Source organism: Vollenhovia emeryi, unplaced genomic scaffold (genome assembly GCF_000949405.1).
Source record: "Vollenhovia emeryi isolate VEMERY1.0 unplaced genomic scaffold, V.emery_V1.0 DF939141.1, whole genome shotgun sequence".
NCBI lineage: Eukaryota > Metazoa > Arthropoda > Insecta > Hymenoptera > Formicidae > Vollenhovia > Vollenhovia emeryi.
Window position 1 is genome coordinate 1,403,249 of NW_011967225.1, and position 17,205 is coordinate 1,420,453.

General features: G+C 42.9%; 1 protein-coding gene across 1 annotated transcript in view; it reads right to left on the bottom strand.

Annotated features, from left to right (window-relative positions):
• Positions 1-928: 928 nt before the first annotated feature.
• Positions 929-17,205, bottom strand: part of LOC105567023 (thyroid receptor-interacting protein 11-like) — a 28,721-nt gene continuing 12,444 nt past the window's right edge. The window contains exons 4-13 of the mRNA XM_012021532.1: positions 9,529-9,696; positions 9,337-9,444; positions 8,003-8,399; positions 5,189-7,909; positions 4,728-4,831; positions 4,528-4,627; positions 1,676-1,757; positions 1,440-1,608; positions 1,232-1,327; positions 929-1,159 (exon numbers count right to left, since the gene is read on the bottom strand). Of these exons, the coding sequence (XP_011876922.1) occupies positions 998-1,159; positions 1,232-1,327; positions 1,440-1,608; positions 1,676-1,757; positions 4,528-4,627; positions 4,728-4,831; positions 5,189-7,909; positions 8,003-8,399; positions 9,337-9,444; positions 9,529-9,696 (4,107 nt within the window). The 3' untranslated portion in view covers positions 929-997. The remainder of the gene's footprint in view (positions 1,160-1,231; positions 1,328-1,439; positions 1,609-1,675; positions 1,758-4,527; positions 4,628-4,727; positions 4,832-5,188; positions 7,910-8,002; positions 8,400-9,336; positions 9,445-9,528; positions 9,697-17,205) is intronic.

Here is a 17,205-nt window from a genome sequence, read left to right on the forward strand (position 1 = left end):
TATATACAATTTTTCATAAAATGTTAAATGCTGTCCAGTTTTTGATATGATCGAGTCTTCAATGAAGAAATGCTGATCTGTGTGTATATATCTCTCGTATAAAGTATGATAATAGTATATGTGTTATGAAACCGTTGAATAGATTTATATTTTGTACACTAAATTTTGTTCGAATACATAGTCTTATTTTGTATTTATACCTTTAGTACGCGCGTTAGTTACACAACGAAACTTTACTATGTATTTATTACTTATATAATATGATGTCACCGTTATAAATAGAGAATCTTGTTACTTTGCTGCACCGAAAGAGTGCAGCGGTATAGAATACTTTCCGTTCATTGTAACATCATATGGCTACATTAAAATTATTTCAAGTGAAACAAGAACCTCTCTCATTCTTCATATGTATAGGTATGTGTATGTATGTGTATACTGCTGTTTACCAACTCCGTAGGTAGTTTTTATTATATTCTTAGGAAAGTAGAAGATGTATTGTTATCTGTTCGATGGAATTTAATCGAACTTAATATAGTAGCCATTATATAAATAACTTTACTGTCCTACAGAGCTGCGTTTAAGAACGTCGCCTTAATTTGATTATTATTCGAAAATTTTAGTTGGTCGATTTGTTTGAGAACCAGTTAGACTGTCTCCAGAGCTTGGTTGTGAGTTAATTATCACAACAGCCAAGCGAGTTGAACGCTACAAAAGTTAAGCTGTCACATTCAACGTTAATCAGCGGACACATATAGTATTTCCTCTCTTAAAATATCCTAAATTATTCGTATAAATTTCCTGAGTCATTACTGAATATTTTTCGGTGTTTCATGGACACAGTTGTTTGTTTAAATACTTATTAGGTTTGTCCTGTGAGGTGATGAAAATTGTATGCAATGAGATGGTAGAAGTAACGATCACAGATCGATATAAAATGCAATCGAATGTATTGTAACTTCTAACATTATTTGTACAAAGTTTAATATAATGCGCTTAATCAACTGTCTTTCAACACCTCCTTCAAGATAGATCCTGTATTTCTGGCTGGCATAAAGTCTGGGAATGTCGGAAGAGCAACGTTGGACAACAGTAGTGTAGATTGCGTCGATGATGATGACGATGACGATTGTTGTTTGTTATATCCTGGTCGCGACGAAGGCTGCAATTATAGCGTATAATGAGAGTAATGCTTTTTAATGGAGGATTATCGCGCTGAACCATTGTTACTTACTGAATTCACGATCGGTAAAGCTGGTAACTGAGGCTTCGGCTTAGATTCGCTCTCTAGAAATCGCACGAAGGCTGTTGATAAAGATGCTTCTCGATCCTGCAAGATATAGAACGTTAGATATCGGCGATGCGGCCGTAATGGGCCAAGTTGTTGAATTTTGAACGTAAATGAATATTGATCGATTATAATAAAATTAATAAGTACGTACTTTTAACGATACACAATCTTTGCTACCGTGTGCCGCCACGCTGTTCAAGCCGGTCTTATTTTTCTCCGGCTCTGTGAAGTCCAAGACGTTGGCAAAAACTCTGAGGATCGAAGACTTGTCCGACGTGGCCGAAGACAAGTAACCCAAAAGAAGATTTTTTACGAGAACTCTGCAAGAATTATCCAGAAGGTACTTTCTTTCGTCCGTTTCGTTAAATGTGGACCATATTTACTCACTTGTCGACCTTTTCCTCGTCGTGATCCACTATCTCTTTCATCTTTTGGTCAGCGAAATTCAAGGACGCTGTCAATCGTGCTACTAAAAATGAATAATGCAATTATTATGTTAATATAATGATAAATAAACGAGATAATTGTAATTGTGCGCTTTTTAAAGGGCCGCAAATTTTGGAGAGAAAAATGAGAGGGTTTAGTAAATGCATTCATCCACAGGTAACTGTCAAATCTCTTGCGGAGTGTGGTTGATACTTATTTAAGGAATCGATTGCGGATATTTTTTTTTATGTACACCATGCGCGGTATCCATCGTTGTAAAGTTGGCTCGAATTGGTAGCTCGAAAAGACACGAGCGTAAGTATAACACAAGTACTGGTTGCCTCGATATCACACCAGTACCTGATGCAATACTCTCGCCTGCGCCTTAAGTTGCTCATGCTGCATTCTTCGTTTATCATGCCGTTCTACGAAACTAAGGTTGCGCGCATGCCACTAGAATTAAAGAAGCGTTTTAGTAAAACGATCCGTACTCCGGAGTCACGTACCGGAGCACGTTCGAACGGAGTTTCCGAGAGAGAGAGAGAAAGGGAAAGAGAGGAAAAGAGAGTAACTTATGTACGTAACGCTTTATCTTTTGCCACTCCTCGAAATTTACGTAAATTATTATTTTAAAAAAACGTAATTTCTCTTTCTTTACTAAAAGCCAAAGAAAAGCGATTTTTCTGACTGTCAAAAATGATCTTTAACTAAGAAGCTCATAATTTTGACGAATCTTGGTAACGGGTGGGAAACCCCACGAGGTAATATGAGCTTTTCGTATTTACACGCTCACAGTTACCGCATGAGATTACCCACAGCCATCGCTACCAAATTATGACTACGTGTTATTCATTTACAATCGACATTTCTGCAGTTTCATTTCTATTTGATATTCTACCACTGCATCTAATATTTGTACTCATGTATTATACATTACAGCATATGGAGTGACACGTTTCGTCACCACGATGCAATCTCGCGTAAAATTGAACAAAACGTGAGGTTTTATCATACAATTATTTCTCTCGAGTCGCCTAAGCTCTTCGATTTCTCCAAACAATTATACAGAAATTAAATAAAGTTCCAACATATTTCGTTTAGAGAAAATAATACATTTTGAGATTTGTAGATAAAAGTAGTGGCAATTATTTTGAAACAATCCTACCTGTCGTTACAATTAGTATACCATTATGATCGCGTGATCCGACGTTTCGATGTTTAGTGTCGTTAATACAGCTCGCTATACGTGGTGCAGGTTTGAAAAATTACAAAATACCTACTTCATGTCCTCTTTTGTACATCGTTATTTTGCATGCGGTTCGGCAGATAAAATACAATATCAAATTACATTATTGCGTAGTGTAATTGCATTATTAGACAATGTAAAATGAAAACGGGACAATACCTACTACATGTGCAAGGTAATAAGGTACAAATTTGATCTATTACACAAAAATTGATTGCTACTGGGGAATCGCTATGATATACAGCCATTCAATCGTACATTTAATTAGTCATTGTACTTGTAATTAGTTACAAAATAACATAAAATGACTCGATCCAACGAAAACAGGCGATGAGGATACTGAGCTGAGCTTAACGTAATATATAAAAGAAGGTGCAACATTAATACCTGTTTGCTTTTGTTTAAGTTACCGAACAGTTTTCGTTAGAGTCGCCAACAAGGGATGAAAAGAAAAAAAAAACAGAACTCGCATGTGGTAGAGTGCAAAAACGTAGTACCAGCACCAGCGGCAATTGCATGAACCAACCAATACGTGATTTGTGAGTATGCAAAGGCGATGATCCAGTTCGTAGCCAGATACCAGCAAGAATCCTGGGCTACTGTCACAAATCCCAGAATTACCAGCTGATATTTGAATACATCACCGGATTGTGTACGTGTTTGCTTTCGCAGATTAGTCACAGAACGCGAACACACTGATAATTCTACATCTGTAGTTCGTTTGTGCCCTCGACACTTTATCGTATCCTCTCCTCGATCGTGGGTGTTATATACATAACATACGAATGACGTCCCTTCCGGTGCTACCTAAATCATTTCCAAACGATTCCTCGTATGCGTTGCGTGCTTTATGTTATTTACAAAGAAGCCATATATAAGATTGATGTATTCCGTTCGGAGATCTGCACAGCAAGAATTTAGTAATGTCCTCGTGACAGTGCACGTGTCCGAATTATTATTTTGTCGACTTATCATCGCGGCAACCGCTAGGAAACTTGAGCGCAGCTATCGTTGGAGAGAGGAGGAACGCGGAAATTTTGTATATACAGTTTGGAGACTTATTTATCACATACGCTGCTATCTGTGGTGCTTATAGCATAATTTGGCAAATCATTTGACTGAAGTCGCTACCATATTTTGTATGTATTTGAACAGCGCGATCCATTTTTCATTGTTGCTCTCCGCTGACAGCGCGAAGCTGTCGCGACGCAGCAGGATGATACCATCAAATTGCTCCGACATGATGTTTGTTACATACTACGTTTATGCATGTACTATATTGAACTTATATTTGATGCATTATTAAATTTATGCCGTAGCGCGCGACTCGACCTTCGTCAGTCCATCGCAATGGGTTAAGATAAAAGCAGAAGTATGTGTAAGAACGATACGTGACCAATCTTCTATAGATTCTATATATCTCACGATATATCGTGAGAGGTAAACTCATTCTCAACTCGCTTCTCACGATGCATAAAACAATTTGATTGAAAAACACTAATCATGCCATAAACAGGGAACAAGATGCAGACAATGCCAGATGTACGTAATGTTTGATAATAGTTACCTTCCTCGTTGAGTCGCTCGATTTGTTCGTCTTTCTTCTCCAGTTGTTCGCTTAGTCTAGAGGCAGCTTTCAAGCATTCTCTAGCTTCACGTAACTGTTGCTGTAAGCACACGTACGTGCAATATGTAGTTTTTTAAAAAAATAAAATAAATCCAGTCGGTCTGGTATGCGAAATGCACGGAAAAGATGTAAAAGCAAACCTGAAGATTCGAAATGTCATCTAATAATTTATCTTGTTTCTCGTATGACTCGGTGAGTCGAGATCGAAGTCTTTCTGTAGTCGCCATGACATCGCGTTCCTTATCTGTAAATATGGCATATTATTAATACATCATAATATTTTAGAACTACAGTATGTAGGTATACCTATTATAGTATCTACTACTTGTATGGTATACAGTACCGGCCAAATGACCTTTCGATTTTTTGAGCATAACTTTCGTCGAAGTGCATCGAACGTGCTCAAAAGTTTACAGTAGTTTACATTACAACTTGATAACAGGTGCATCTAGTATATGAAGGATAACGAAATGTGACAAAGTACACCATGATTTTTGAACTTTTCGTGCACTTTAAAACTAGTTATGCTCCAAACATCGAAAGGCGATATAATTTTGGCCGGTACTGTATTGCAATAATGACATTACAAAATATTATTCACCTTGTTGAAATTGCTCCAAGACTATTTGCAAGTTAGTCAAAGAGGCAGACTGCAGCTGAATATTGTCCTCTGCGGCAGACAACTTCGCCTGTATCTGATCCCGCTGTTGAGTGATCAGAGCTATTTGTTGCTGCAGCGTTTCCACCTGCTGATTAGACCTGATGTTTGCCGATGTGAGGGCGTTCGAATTGCTCTTCACTTTTTCTTCAGCCTGCAATAATCTCGCTTCTAGTTCCTGACGATTATTCTCGGCGCTCAAAGCTTCCTCCGTATAGCTTGATTCCATTTCGACCAAGTGCGTTCTTAGTCTTTCTAATTCTTTAGCGGAGTTAGCTTCCTTGTTTTGAGTTTCAGTAAGCTGGTTCTGCAGGATTCTCGTGTTGGACTGCTCTTGCACAAGAGCAGCTTCTAAGGCGTCACATTTTTTGTTCAGAGCCGCGATTTCGGTACTCTGTCTGGAATGATCAAGTCCGTTACGATCAGGGTCTGCTTGCTGTTCTTCTATATTCGCCTTGTTGCGCATCTCGTTCGCTGTTCGCTCCGAAATTAATTCCTGGATGTGAACCGCTTGCTCATTTACGCGTTGAATCAACTTTTGGATCTCGCTTTGATATTGCAAACTTTCGTGATGTTTAACGGAAACGAGTTGTTCGACCTCACTTTTCTGGTTTTGGATAGCAGTAAGATCGTTCAAAGATTGCGCGATAATATTCTTCACGTGAGTTATCTCAGCTTGCAAAATGTTTATCTCCTGGTCTTTTCCTTGAATAATATGAGAAAGATCTTCAATAGTCTGTTTAGCCATCTCTGCCGACTCTTTATTATTCTCGAAAGCGGATTGCAACTTGCTGCGCAAATCATTGATCTCATCCATTAAGTTTTTATTGCGTGCTTTTATGCTATCTTTTTCTCGCCTTTCTTCATCGACAATCGATTCAAACATTTGTCGTTCGTTTAACATTGTATCCATATCTCTTGTCATTAAATCGTGTTTTTCTGTTTTTACGTCTGTGTTTTGTACTCCGACAAAATTATCTTCAGCAATTAAAAGTTCTTCCTCTTTATTAGCTCTATCTTTGTTTGTCGAAGATATCTCCGTGGTATTTTTTTTTAATTCCTGTGTTTCCTTACGAAGCATTTCTATTTCTTGTTCCAAAAGCTCGCATCTGTTTCGTAGCAAGTTCAAATCTTCAGTAAACGGCTCTTTAAGATTTAATTCGTTTCCGTGCCGTTCTATTTCCATCGCCTGACTATGAATATCTTTCTTATGTAATTCGGATTGCTCGCTTTGCATCTTTAACGCATATTTGTTTTCCAGTTCTGTGTTATATTCCTGCGCCTTGTATAGTTTTTGCTTCAGCACAGGTAACTCTTCTTTATAAATCGATACCTCGTGTTTCAAGTCTTCATGTTCTTGCTGAAGCAATGACATTTCTGTGTTCAACAGCTCGATCTTACCCGAGGATTCGTCGTGTATAGCAGTTAATTGCTCCGACAGAGATACATTTTCTTTAATTAATCTATCATTATCCTGACTCAATTTTACTACTTCAGATTGTGCCGTGTCAATTAGAGACCCCATCCTTCTTAATGATTCATTCTTACAAAAAATAACATTTTCCAATTCTACTTTTTCACGATTAGCTTTATCGAGCCGTTTTCGCAAGTTTCTCAACACATGATAAGTTTCTTCTTGCAGGTCACGTTCTTGCACAGCCCTGTCATATAATTGCAAATCCAAGTGATCATTCTTCTGTAACAAATCTTTATTCTCTTCCGCCAATTTGTTTACGGTGTCCTGCAAAGATGCAAGATTAGTTTCTAACAACTTCGTTTTGGATACCGAAAATTCCAATTCCTCTTTCGCGTTTTCATGATCGAACGTCAGTTGCTCGACCGACGCTATATCTTCGTTCGAACTTATACTCATTTCTGAGGTTACTGGAAGCTCTTTGTTTTCCCCTACATGCGTATACAGTTTGGTACTTTTATCTCTTTGCGAATCATCGTTGTCTATCAAAGGCACTTCGTTACTTTGTGCAGCAAGCAAAGTTGAATTTGTTTCTCGTATCGTTTTGTTCTCAGTCGAGAGACGGTTCACTTCATCTCGCAAAGTTTCAACATCCATTTCCAGAGAAGCTACTCGTTCTTCGCTTGCCTCAGGAATAGCCGGCAAATTTAGTTCTAAGCCGTGATACGGTTTCATTCTAATATTTTTCTCTAATAATAACGAATCGATGTGAGACTGCAGCTCCTCACATTCCATTTGCAAGCCATCTTTCATCTCTTCGGTTTCCTTCAAATCTCTAGTAAGCTCTGTTACTTTCCTTTCCAAAATGTCGAGTTTCCATTTAGAATCAACATACTGTTTCGCGACAGCTTCAAAGACCGATTCTCCCGGTTCAATGCTACTCAAGGTACAGTTCTTTAAAATAGTTTTAACCTTCTCGGTAATATCGTCTAAAACGCTCGTTTCTGATACTACGTCAGCTTCTTGCGAGGGAACTGTTATGTGAACGCGGTTGTGCGATTTATCCGCATCAGTTTGAACAGACTGATGAGTCGTTTCTGTACAGGTATTTTCATCGTGTTTCAACGCATTGTTTCGCAATTCAATTACTCTTTTCTGAGTCTCATTGTAATCTATGGAAAGTTGTTCGTACGCATTTTGTAGAGAGCGATGCTTCTTATTACTTTCTTCCTTGAGCGACAATAGTTTTTCTGCGCAAAAATCGAAATTTATGTCAACATTGACAACGGTAAGAACGAGACAATGGCCGTTGACGTACAGAAAAGACTCTACTATTTACTTACCAATCGACTGCGTATGTTCCTCGTCCAGTTTTTCCATAGCATCCAGAAGATCTTTATTTTCGTTTTGGAGCTCCTCTATTCTCTTCTGCGCCGTCTCCTCCATGTTGATCAAAAGTTCTTGGGCCGAATCGTGCGGTTTGCTCTGTTGCGAGCTTGCATATTTGAGCGCTAAAGGATTATATTCGAAGCCACCGATCTTCTCGGGTTCTTCCTTGGATTTCTCGTGGTCCTTGATTGTTTCGTGCGTCTCGTTTTCGATTTGTAGAGCTTTCAGCGCTCCGCTGACCAAATCGCACTTCTCACGTGAATTTAATTTCGATATTACCGAACGAAAATCATTGACAAGACTGGCTTCGTCCAATTGGATATGTTTAGCATTTCGTTCTGCTTCCCGAGTCTACACAGAAAAAAAGAATATTCTTCTTTTGAAAATATCTTTAGTCTCAACGTGAAAGTCTTGAAACGAGATTGTACTGCGTTAAAGGAAGAAAAACTTACTCGAATGAAGCACTTTTCTAACAATTCAGTCAAGAAAAATGTACGCTTATTATTTAAGAATAATTTTCTTGAATGGAATGGAAAGGAAACAAAATAGCTATATGTATTCTTGAGATGACAATTACAGTATTTAAATAGGACTGTAATATTGTTGGAATGTAAGCTTTTTAAGTGCTTGTAAGAAGATTGTAAATTGTATATACAAAACAATGAACGCGTTAATTTGAGGGTGTAAGAGTTGATCTGACATTAATTTTTCTTCCGTGTAAGAGAACGCAAAATGGCGAAACTGAATATCATTAAAAAAAGTAACTTATTAGTTATACATATAGAATTTTAATGATCTGCACGATTTTCTTAAAATCTCCGTTCACAAATAATTCGTGAGCTCGCTTATTATTTAAAATCGTGCAAAAAAAGTCGATGCGATTAATAAAGAAACTTCAAAAAGATTGAGAACAAGTTTTCTCACTCGCAACAGTATAGCGAGTATTAATTTCTAAAGCCCTGTGTTCACGATCCAAGAACTGTGTCCAGGTGCATCTTTTACGGAAAAGCTGCAAGTTGATTGGCTACACATTTCTCGGAACTAGAACCTGGATACAGTTCTTGGCTCGTGGACCCACGGCTCGAGAAATGCTCCCATCGGATTTAAGCAGCCTGAGTTGTTCCCACCAGCGTGTCTGAAATATCTAACTTCTGGAAAAGCGTCTTTTTTCCCCCTTACTTCAATTAGGTAACTTTATACTTTATTTACGGCTTCGGGCTCATTCTTATTTAAAATTAAAAATATTACGGAAAATGACTGATGTCAAAATTATTGATACATCCCGTACCTTTTCTTCCATCTGTATTATGCGGTTCAGCATGTCTTGTTTCGCCCGCACGACCTCGGCCTTCTGATGTCCGTCGGATATATCATCCTTGAAGGCCGCACTGTTCATCTGTATATATATTTATTATTTTCACCAACTTTTAACGTCGCATCACGGGGGAGAGTGGGAGACCCTGTTGTTAACAATTGTTACCTTCTGAACGTGCTTTAGCTCGCACTCTAACTCGCGTACTTTCACGGTGGCTTGCGCCAACTGCTCCTGCAGCTGGCGTACATGACTCTGATTCCTCGCGTTGCGATTGTCGACGCACGACAGATCCCAGAAGGTGCCCTCGGCCTCATCGGCGTGACCCGCGTCCCTCTGCAACAAAAGGCCGGATTACGGTGATGCGCGCCGAGCCGCCTTCTCCGACGCTCCGAAATTCCGGTGCATCGGAGCCGCATATTTCCCCTCCGATTTGGATACATTTTGAAAGTCAATTTGTACCTAATCTACATCCGAGCTGGAACGCAGAACCTATCAGCGGAATCTACGTACGCGGACGTGCGTCGTTGTGGAAGAGGAGAAAGGAATCTTCAAGAATAGGAAGTCGGGACAATTAGATGCCTACGTGTGGCCCCTCGTCCGTCTTAAAAACGGGTGGCTCTTTGAGAACGCAACGCGCTTAGATCAGCGCGTCCCGTTCCGATCCGCAGATGCGTAACCGATACGGAAATCTTTTTCGAGGTGAACGATACACACTGTCGAAATGCTAATGACACGCACGGGCGTTATGCATACGGCCCTGCGACACGGGAATAGCATTGTGCTCGGGCGATCTTGCACGCGATAAGATGTCAGAATCTCATCTGGACGCGCGTCATCCAGCTCGGATCGAGGAAGAAATGAGGAAAAAGAGACGAGGAGGCGCGCCCGACGCGGGAAAAGCGCGGAACTCGAGAGACGGAGGACGGAAGAGCACGGGGGCTTTACGGGACTCGTCGCGTCTGATAGCGCGCGATTAGCGATATCAGGCGCGAGCAACGACGTACGTCTTCGCTTCCTCTACAAAGTCTAGGTCTCCGATCCGTCAGCGATACGTTATCCCCGTCGGATTCGACGCGTGCTCGGCGCGAAGTTACGCCGCTGAAGACCCGGCACGCCGACCGTACTCCATCGTAGATCGTTATTTAACATCTGTTTAACGCTTCCGTTCATGTGGGAGGTGTACTTTTTTTCCCTCCCCTCCGATATGTATCTCTCTCTCTCATACAAATCGATTCCGTGCGTTGCATCGGAGACACACGGTTGCGTTTCGTGGTTCAAAGCGGCGGGACCGAAGTGGGACGCTCCTAATGAATATGAAAGGAGGTTTCGTTGGGTCAGGTCAAGGAATAATGCGTCGTTTGACTTGCATACAGTGCTCACGACAAGAGTCTCCACCCCTCTCTTTCTCTTTCTCTCTCTCTCTCTCTCTCTCTCTCTCTCTCGCGAGCGCGCTCTCTCTCTCCCTTCTCCTCTCTCCTCCGCGACGGCCTCTCTCTTCTCTTTATTCGTTTTACACATTTCGGTATGTTAAGAGCGACGGGAAACGTCTAACGCCGCGTCCGACGCGCGTGTCGTTCGCGACGACATTTATGTAAAATCCACGATCGCAAAAGTGGAATAACAATTACCGCCGGTTTATTCTCATCGGCCCGCGCCGATGCGCGAGGTGCGCCGTGCAAAAACCGTCCCCGGGGACGTCCGCGGGTAAGTAATTACGGCTCCGGCTCGCTCGAGCTGTTATATGAAACCGACGTAAAAATGTCCGTACGTTTTGTGTGCAAATGAAAAGCAAAGCCATAAAGCTGAATAATTCAATGAATGGAATTTGTTATTTCAGGCTGGCGTGCAGCGATCATCGCGGAATAAAAGGGAGAGGGGGGGGGGGGACTTGATCAAATCAACGTGCACACCTGGCGATTTCGCGTAAAAACGCGACTCCGCGAGCAGTTTTTCGAAATTCGTCGATCGCGCGCCGAAACGTTTGTCTTTTGTTCAATTGTTAAAGCCCGAACGCACGAAAAGACTTGAGCAGACTTAGGAAAATGACGGTACGGAACGAGAAGGCAGCCATTTTGAAACTCAAGCAACGCTGAAAATTCCGATTGGTTGAAAATTTTAAGTCTTACTGTTTCGGACCTCAAGCTGGAAACACAAGAAAAAAAAACTTAAGCAGTAAAACGTAAGATTTGAGAATTTCAACCAATCGGAATTTTCGACATTGCTCAAGCTTCAAAATGGCCGCTTACGTTCTCGACAGTCATCGGTCATTTCCCTAGTCTCGCTGTTTAAGTTGCTTTCGTGTGATACCACGCTTTACCTTTTCGAACGTTTTTCCTTTTCTTTTTAATGTCACGCCGATATCAACACGGTAAACACCGTCGCAATGCTGCTTCGCGCGCGCGTCGACGCGTCGCCGCCACTGCCGCCGCCGCGCATCGCGCAGATAACGCAATCCTGATACTAAGCGTGGGAAAGGAAGTTACTATCAATCGCAATGTAAACGCGCGCGAGTTATCGTAATCTCGCGAATGAAAAACCAACGAGGTGTACCGGCCGCATTCGGCCGTCGCGCGTGTTGCGGTTTTAGCTGTGTGCAGCAAAAGACAAAGGGGAGGGGGGGGAGGGGGGGCAGGAAGGAGGAGGAGGAGACACGAGAATCGGTAGAACGGAGTCGACTGGGAGGAACGAATTTCTAATAGAGGCTCTCGCGCACCAGCGCCGATCCCGGCGTGCAGATGTTGCTCTACATGTCCAAACGGACTGGTAATGAAATCGCTATTACGGCGCTACATAACGTGGCGGGACACGTGCTCTCTTCCCAACTGGGACGCGCTTGTTCGAATCATCCGTTTCGAGATCTTTTTGCGCGGCAAATTGAACGGAAAAGGCACACGCGCGTCTCTCTCTCTCTCTCTCTCTCTCTCTCTCTCTCTCTCTCTCTCTCTCTCTCATTTTTATTCGTTTTCTCTATTTCATTCTTTTCATATTTCATCTTATTTCTTTTTATATTCTTATCTCAACTACTATTCATATGCACTATTCACTCATAGTTAAATTTTTTGTAATAACTGTTCCTACACTTTAGGGAACTTGTCCCAGAACTCCCAGAGCGTGTAATAAATAATAATTCTGATTCTGGTTCTCTATCTCTCTCTCTCTCTCTCCTTCTCTCATAGATCGTAGATTCTTCAAGCGGATCTAGCACGGCGGAGAACGCGCCCGAGTATCGCTCGATCTTATCGCTTAATACAATTAAACGGTATTAGATATACACGTATAGACTCAACAGCCCGCTAACGCATCGCCATGTTCGCACTTGCGAGCACTTGCGACATTTTTCTTCCTCGAAGTCAAAGCCGCTTCTTCTTCTTCGGAGAGGAGTGACGAGCAAGGACGAGGGATCGCGACATTCATCGCGTGTATGTACGAGACATCTCTCAAACGACTCGCGTATTTTTCATTTCTTTTTTTACTGATAATAAGGGATATATCGCTTACAGCTAGCTAGCTCTCTCTTTCTCTCTCTCTCTCTCTCTCTCTCTCTCTCTCTCTCTCTCTCTCTCTCTCTCTCTCTCTCTCTCTCTCTGTCGCGCGCGCGACGTTACGAAACACACACTCCGCTGGCGCGGAGGGGTTTCAGGTTAACGCGGCCTGCTCTAATAGCGTGGCAGGCATATTGTACCTGCGTCAGTAGGAACATAATAATGTCCACGACGACAGTGACGTAACCGAGTGGCCGCGACGCGATGTCGCACACACGCACGCGTGCACGCACGCAGGCATGTACGCACGTACGCATGCACGCGCGCGCGAGCCCGCGACACGCGATGTCGGGCGCGATGTTCACGCCGTGGTTCAGGGTTCAACGAATAATACCCGAGTAAATAGCAGCAAGTCTTCGGGATCGGTCGGTTCGCCGGGACGGGACCCGGCGCGCGCGACGCGACGGAGGATGGATTTTGGGTAACCGAGTGGAACGCGATCTCGAGTCGCGTGGTAAATAAAAATTGCGCGCGCTGTTCTCCAGTTACGAGTTTACGGTTACGTCGCGCCTGACAAAAATGCGATTCCGAGACATATTTCGCTCGGACGGAGAGAAGAATAGGAACGGCATTCGGGAATCGCGCGGATTCGCGACAGCCTGGCGCGGCCTCGGGTAGTCAAGCCCGACCTCACTTGTCGCCGTTCCGACGTCGCAATAACGCTTTCGACGACGCTTTGACGTTAAAATGGCGACAAATAACCGCGGGACGCCGCGGAGGAAAGGCGGTCTCGTTCGGTAGAATGAGAACCGCAGGTTACTGCTTCCGGTTTCGACTCGCATGACCCTCGCATTGTCGAATATCCTGTGTCAAGTAATGCTCCCCGATCATGGATATTCCAATGGCCGACTGTCGCGCGCGCGCGCGCGTGCACCGCGATAACTCGCTGGCGCGATAATAGAATGTGCTCGTTGAGCGAGGAAATCGGCGAAATTGAATGTGTCACGTCCCCTCTGGCCGAACCGTCTCTCGTGGTCTTCGAAAATCGCAACGCGGACGATTAATTAGCGGCGCGGAGGCGTTGAGGCTTACGTTTCAAAATCTTCTTCTCCGGGGAATATTTTACTCGATGGCCATAACCACTTTGAGCGTTTCCAATCTATTTCTCGAGTTCCTAACTCATAAAAAAACTCATTACAATAAAGTGTCGCAACCGTTTTGTCCATCGCTGTACAGTGAGGGACAGAATGGTTGCGTCACTTGTTTTTTTTTTTTAAGAGTTTAGGAGCTCGAGAAATAGATCGGAAACGCTTAAAACGGTCTCGGAATGGCCATCGAGTAAAATATTCCTCGGAGAAGAAGATTTTAAAACGTAACCCTCGATCTAAATGCATGTTCCCGAACTCATAAAAAGAGTGCTGTAACCGTTTTGCCCGTCACTGTACAGTGAGGGACAGAATGGTTGCGACACTTTTTTTTTAAATAAGTTTAGGAACTCGAGAAATAGATCAGAAACGCTTAAAATGGTCTCGGAATGGCAATCGTGTAAAATATTCCTCAAAGAAGAGGATTTTAAAACGGAACCCTGAATCTAAATGCACGTTCCTCACAGTGACGGACGGAATGGTTGTGTGCATCGGCGTGTGTCACTGACCGACCGACGCACACATACTACTTTATTTACCCAACAAGACATGGCTGAACTCTTGCCTCACTTTTCAGCTCGGAGGTTAGCAGTCTAGTTAGTATATGTATAGAAATCTATGGGAGGCGCATGCGGCGCGGCGCGACCGCGAGAGGATGCGCGCGAAGAAGAGGAGCATTATCAACGAGCGTAGCGAATAACACACCATCGCTGGTGTTAGATACTGAGAAGTCAGGGCTCAGCGCGTTCCTCGCGGAGAGCAAGAAATCGTCATCGGAGACGACGGGGAGTCAGCGAGTATAGCCACAGTACGCGAGTACGGTTGAAAAATATACGGTAACCGTGTCGCGCCGAGATTCGCACCCAGACGTTCTTGATCTTTGATCAACGCGAGAGAAAAGAGGTCTCTCCCTGCGAGCGCCGGCGACGCGTCGGACGGTCGATACGGCGACGCCTTAACGTGGCTTTCGTTAATAATTGAAGAATTCTTTTTTATGTTTCACGACATTTTAAAGAGTCTCCGTCGAGAACGGAAATTCTGTCTATCGTCGTCGGGATCGTTGAGGTCTTCGTGCCACGTTGTACGTCGCGCGTTTAATTCGTCTACCCGGTTTCAGCTACACGTATGTCCATATCCGATCGTTCTCCGGGTTTAACGCTTATGTTTATTAATGCCGTCGACAATGCTCGAAAGTCTTCGAAACGATGAATGCACGAACGTGGCGTTCTTATACCGCCATTGTGAGCGAAGGCGACTGAATAGCCTATAATACTTTTTACCGTGTACACAGAATCCTTTTACCCCTTCCCGAGACTGCATCTGCGCGCGCGCGTGTGCCTCGATAGAATTTTCTAATACCGAATCTCCAAAGTAACGTAATCGAGCATCTATATCTTTAACGCGATTAATAGAAATTCCTTATACGGTCGGGCGGGATCTTTAGTGCCTTATATTTCTTGCGAGGGGGAAACCGCTGAGGACATTGTGGCGTACAGATTTGCGGCATTACTGGGCATTGCTAGGCATTTTTTGGGCATTAGTTTGGGCATTAGCCCTGTTGGGGCCTTATAAAAACAACATAAGATAAAATAAGATAAAACAAGATAAGTCAGATTAGATTAGATAATAAGATAAAGTAATGTCCGCTGGGCATTAGCGGGCATTGTTGTACACGATTTTGGTCAGCGGTTTCCCCCTCGATCTTTTGCGTACACATTTTTAGGCTTGTTTTCTGTTTGCTGCACTGGTGAACTAGTGCAGTAAGCTAGAATGAAAACAAAAATTCTTGTCTTACTCTGATTTATTGTACTATAGTTTAATTTACCAGTGCGGCAGTAGAAAACAAGCCTTTTGTTCTCAAAACTAAAGCAAGCCGCGCGCCGATTTTCTCAAGGCCCGTCTCCACGATGCCGGAACTTGAACCAAGTTCGCTCCAAATGGTTTTGGCCATCGAGTAAAATTTTCCTCGGAGAAGAGGATTTTTAAACGTAACCCTCTATCTACACGCACGTTTTCGTGTAAAAAAATTATTGCAACCATTCTGTCCATCACTGTACAGTGAAGGACAGAATGATTGCGGCACTTTTTTTTAATGAGTTTAGGAACTCGAGAAGTAGATCGGAACTGCTCAAAATGGTTTCGGAATCGAGTAACACAGTCCTCGAAGAAGATTTTGCAACGTAACCCTCGATCTGAATGCATGTTCCTAAACTCGTTAAAAAAAAAGTGTTGCATCCATTCTGTCCATCACTGTACACATACGGGCCGTTGCGTGTAAGGATATCCTAGCGATCTCCTTGACCCTCTAATTGTTACCCCAAGTTCACTCGGTCCTATTTTAACAAATTAAACGGGGAATTATCGATCATCTGCGAGCGTACACGCGAATCATAGGTCTTTCTCTTGTACATACATACGTCAGAACGATGACTCCGAGCGGGACGTGAAACAAGCGCGGAAACGAACCGGCTGGTCGCTCTCTAGAATACATTTCAATACTTTTTCATATGATTTCCACCTCGGGAGATTGACGCGAGTCAATCAAATCGAGGCGCGCGTGCACCTAAGTCGGAATTTTTTTATTTCAATCGACGTACGATAAGCCAACGCGGCTTCTGTCGTTTGCAAGTAATATACTGATTTTTGCAACCGGCAACGATGTACCGTCCAACGTCGTGCGGGCGCGCGGGTAATCGCGCGTCGCGTTGGTTAAGTAATCATAGGTAAGCTTGTCCTTCGTGCATTATCTACCGATAACTCCGCGAGCCGCAGGCCTGACGCGAAAAACGCGCAAATTCGACGTGGCCACGTAATGCCGCGGCTGAATAAAAATAAATAAGCCATCGCTCGTTCCTCCAACGTCCCGACGATCGAAGGGGCCTTCCTGCATTCCGTGGACGTCCGCGAAAATACTCGCCGCTGAATTATAGCCTCCGCTTTCCCGAATTTCCCCGCGTTTCTACTTTCCACACTTTGTGTCTTTCGAACGTTTTACAACGCAATACTGTTAAATAGTATTATTGGAGAAATAATTTCGATGACGCGGTGCTTTGTGCAATTGTTTAAAAAAAAAAAGATTTTTTACAATACAACAATATTGCGGATCTGTTAAGATAAAGAAAATCGTTTTACAGAGGAAGCGTGTCGAGGAATTCTACACGTTTCTAAAAATAGAATTACAATACAATACTCCATGTGTAATTAACAGAAAATAA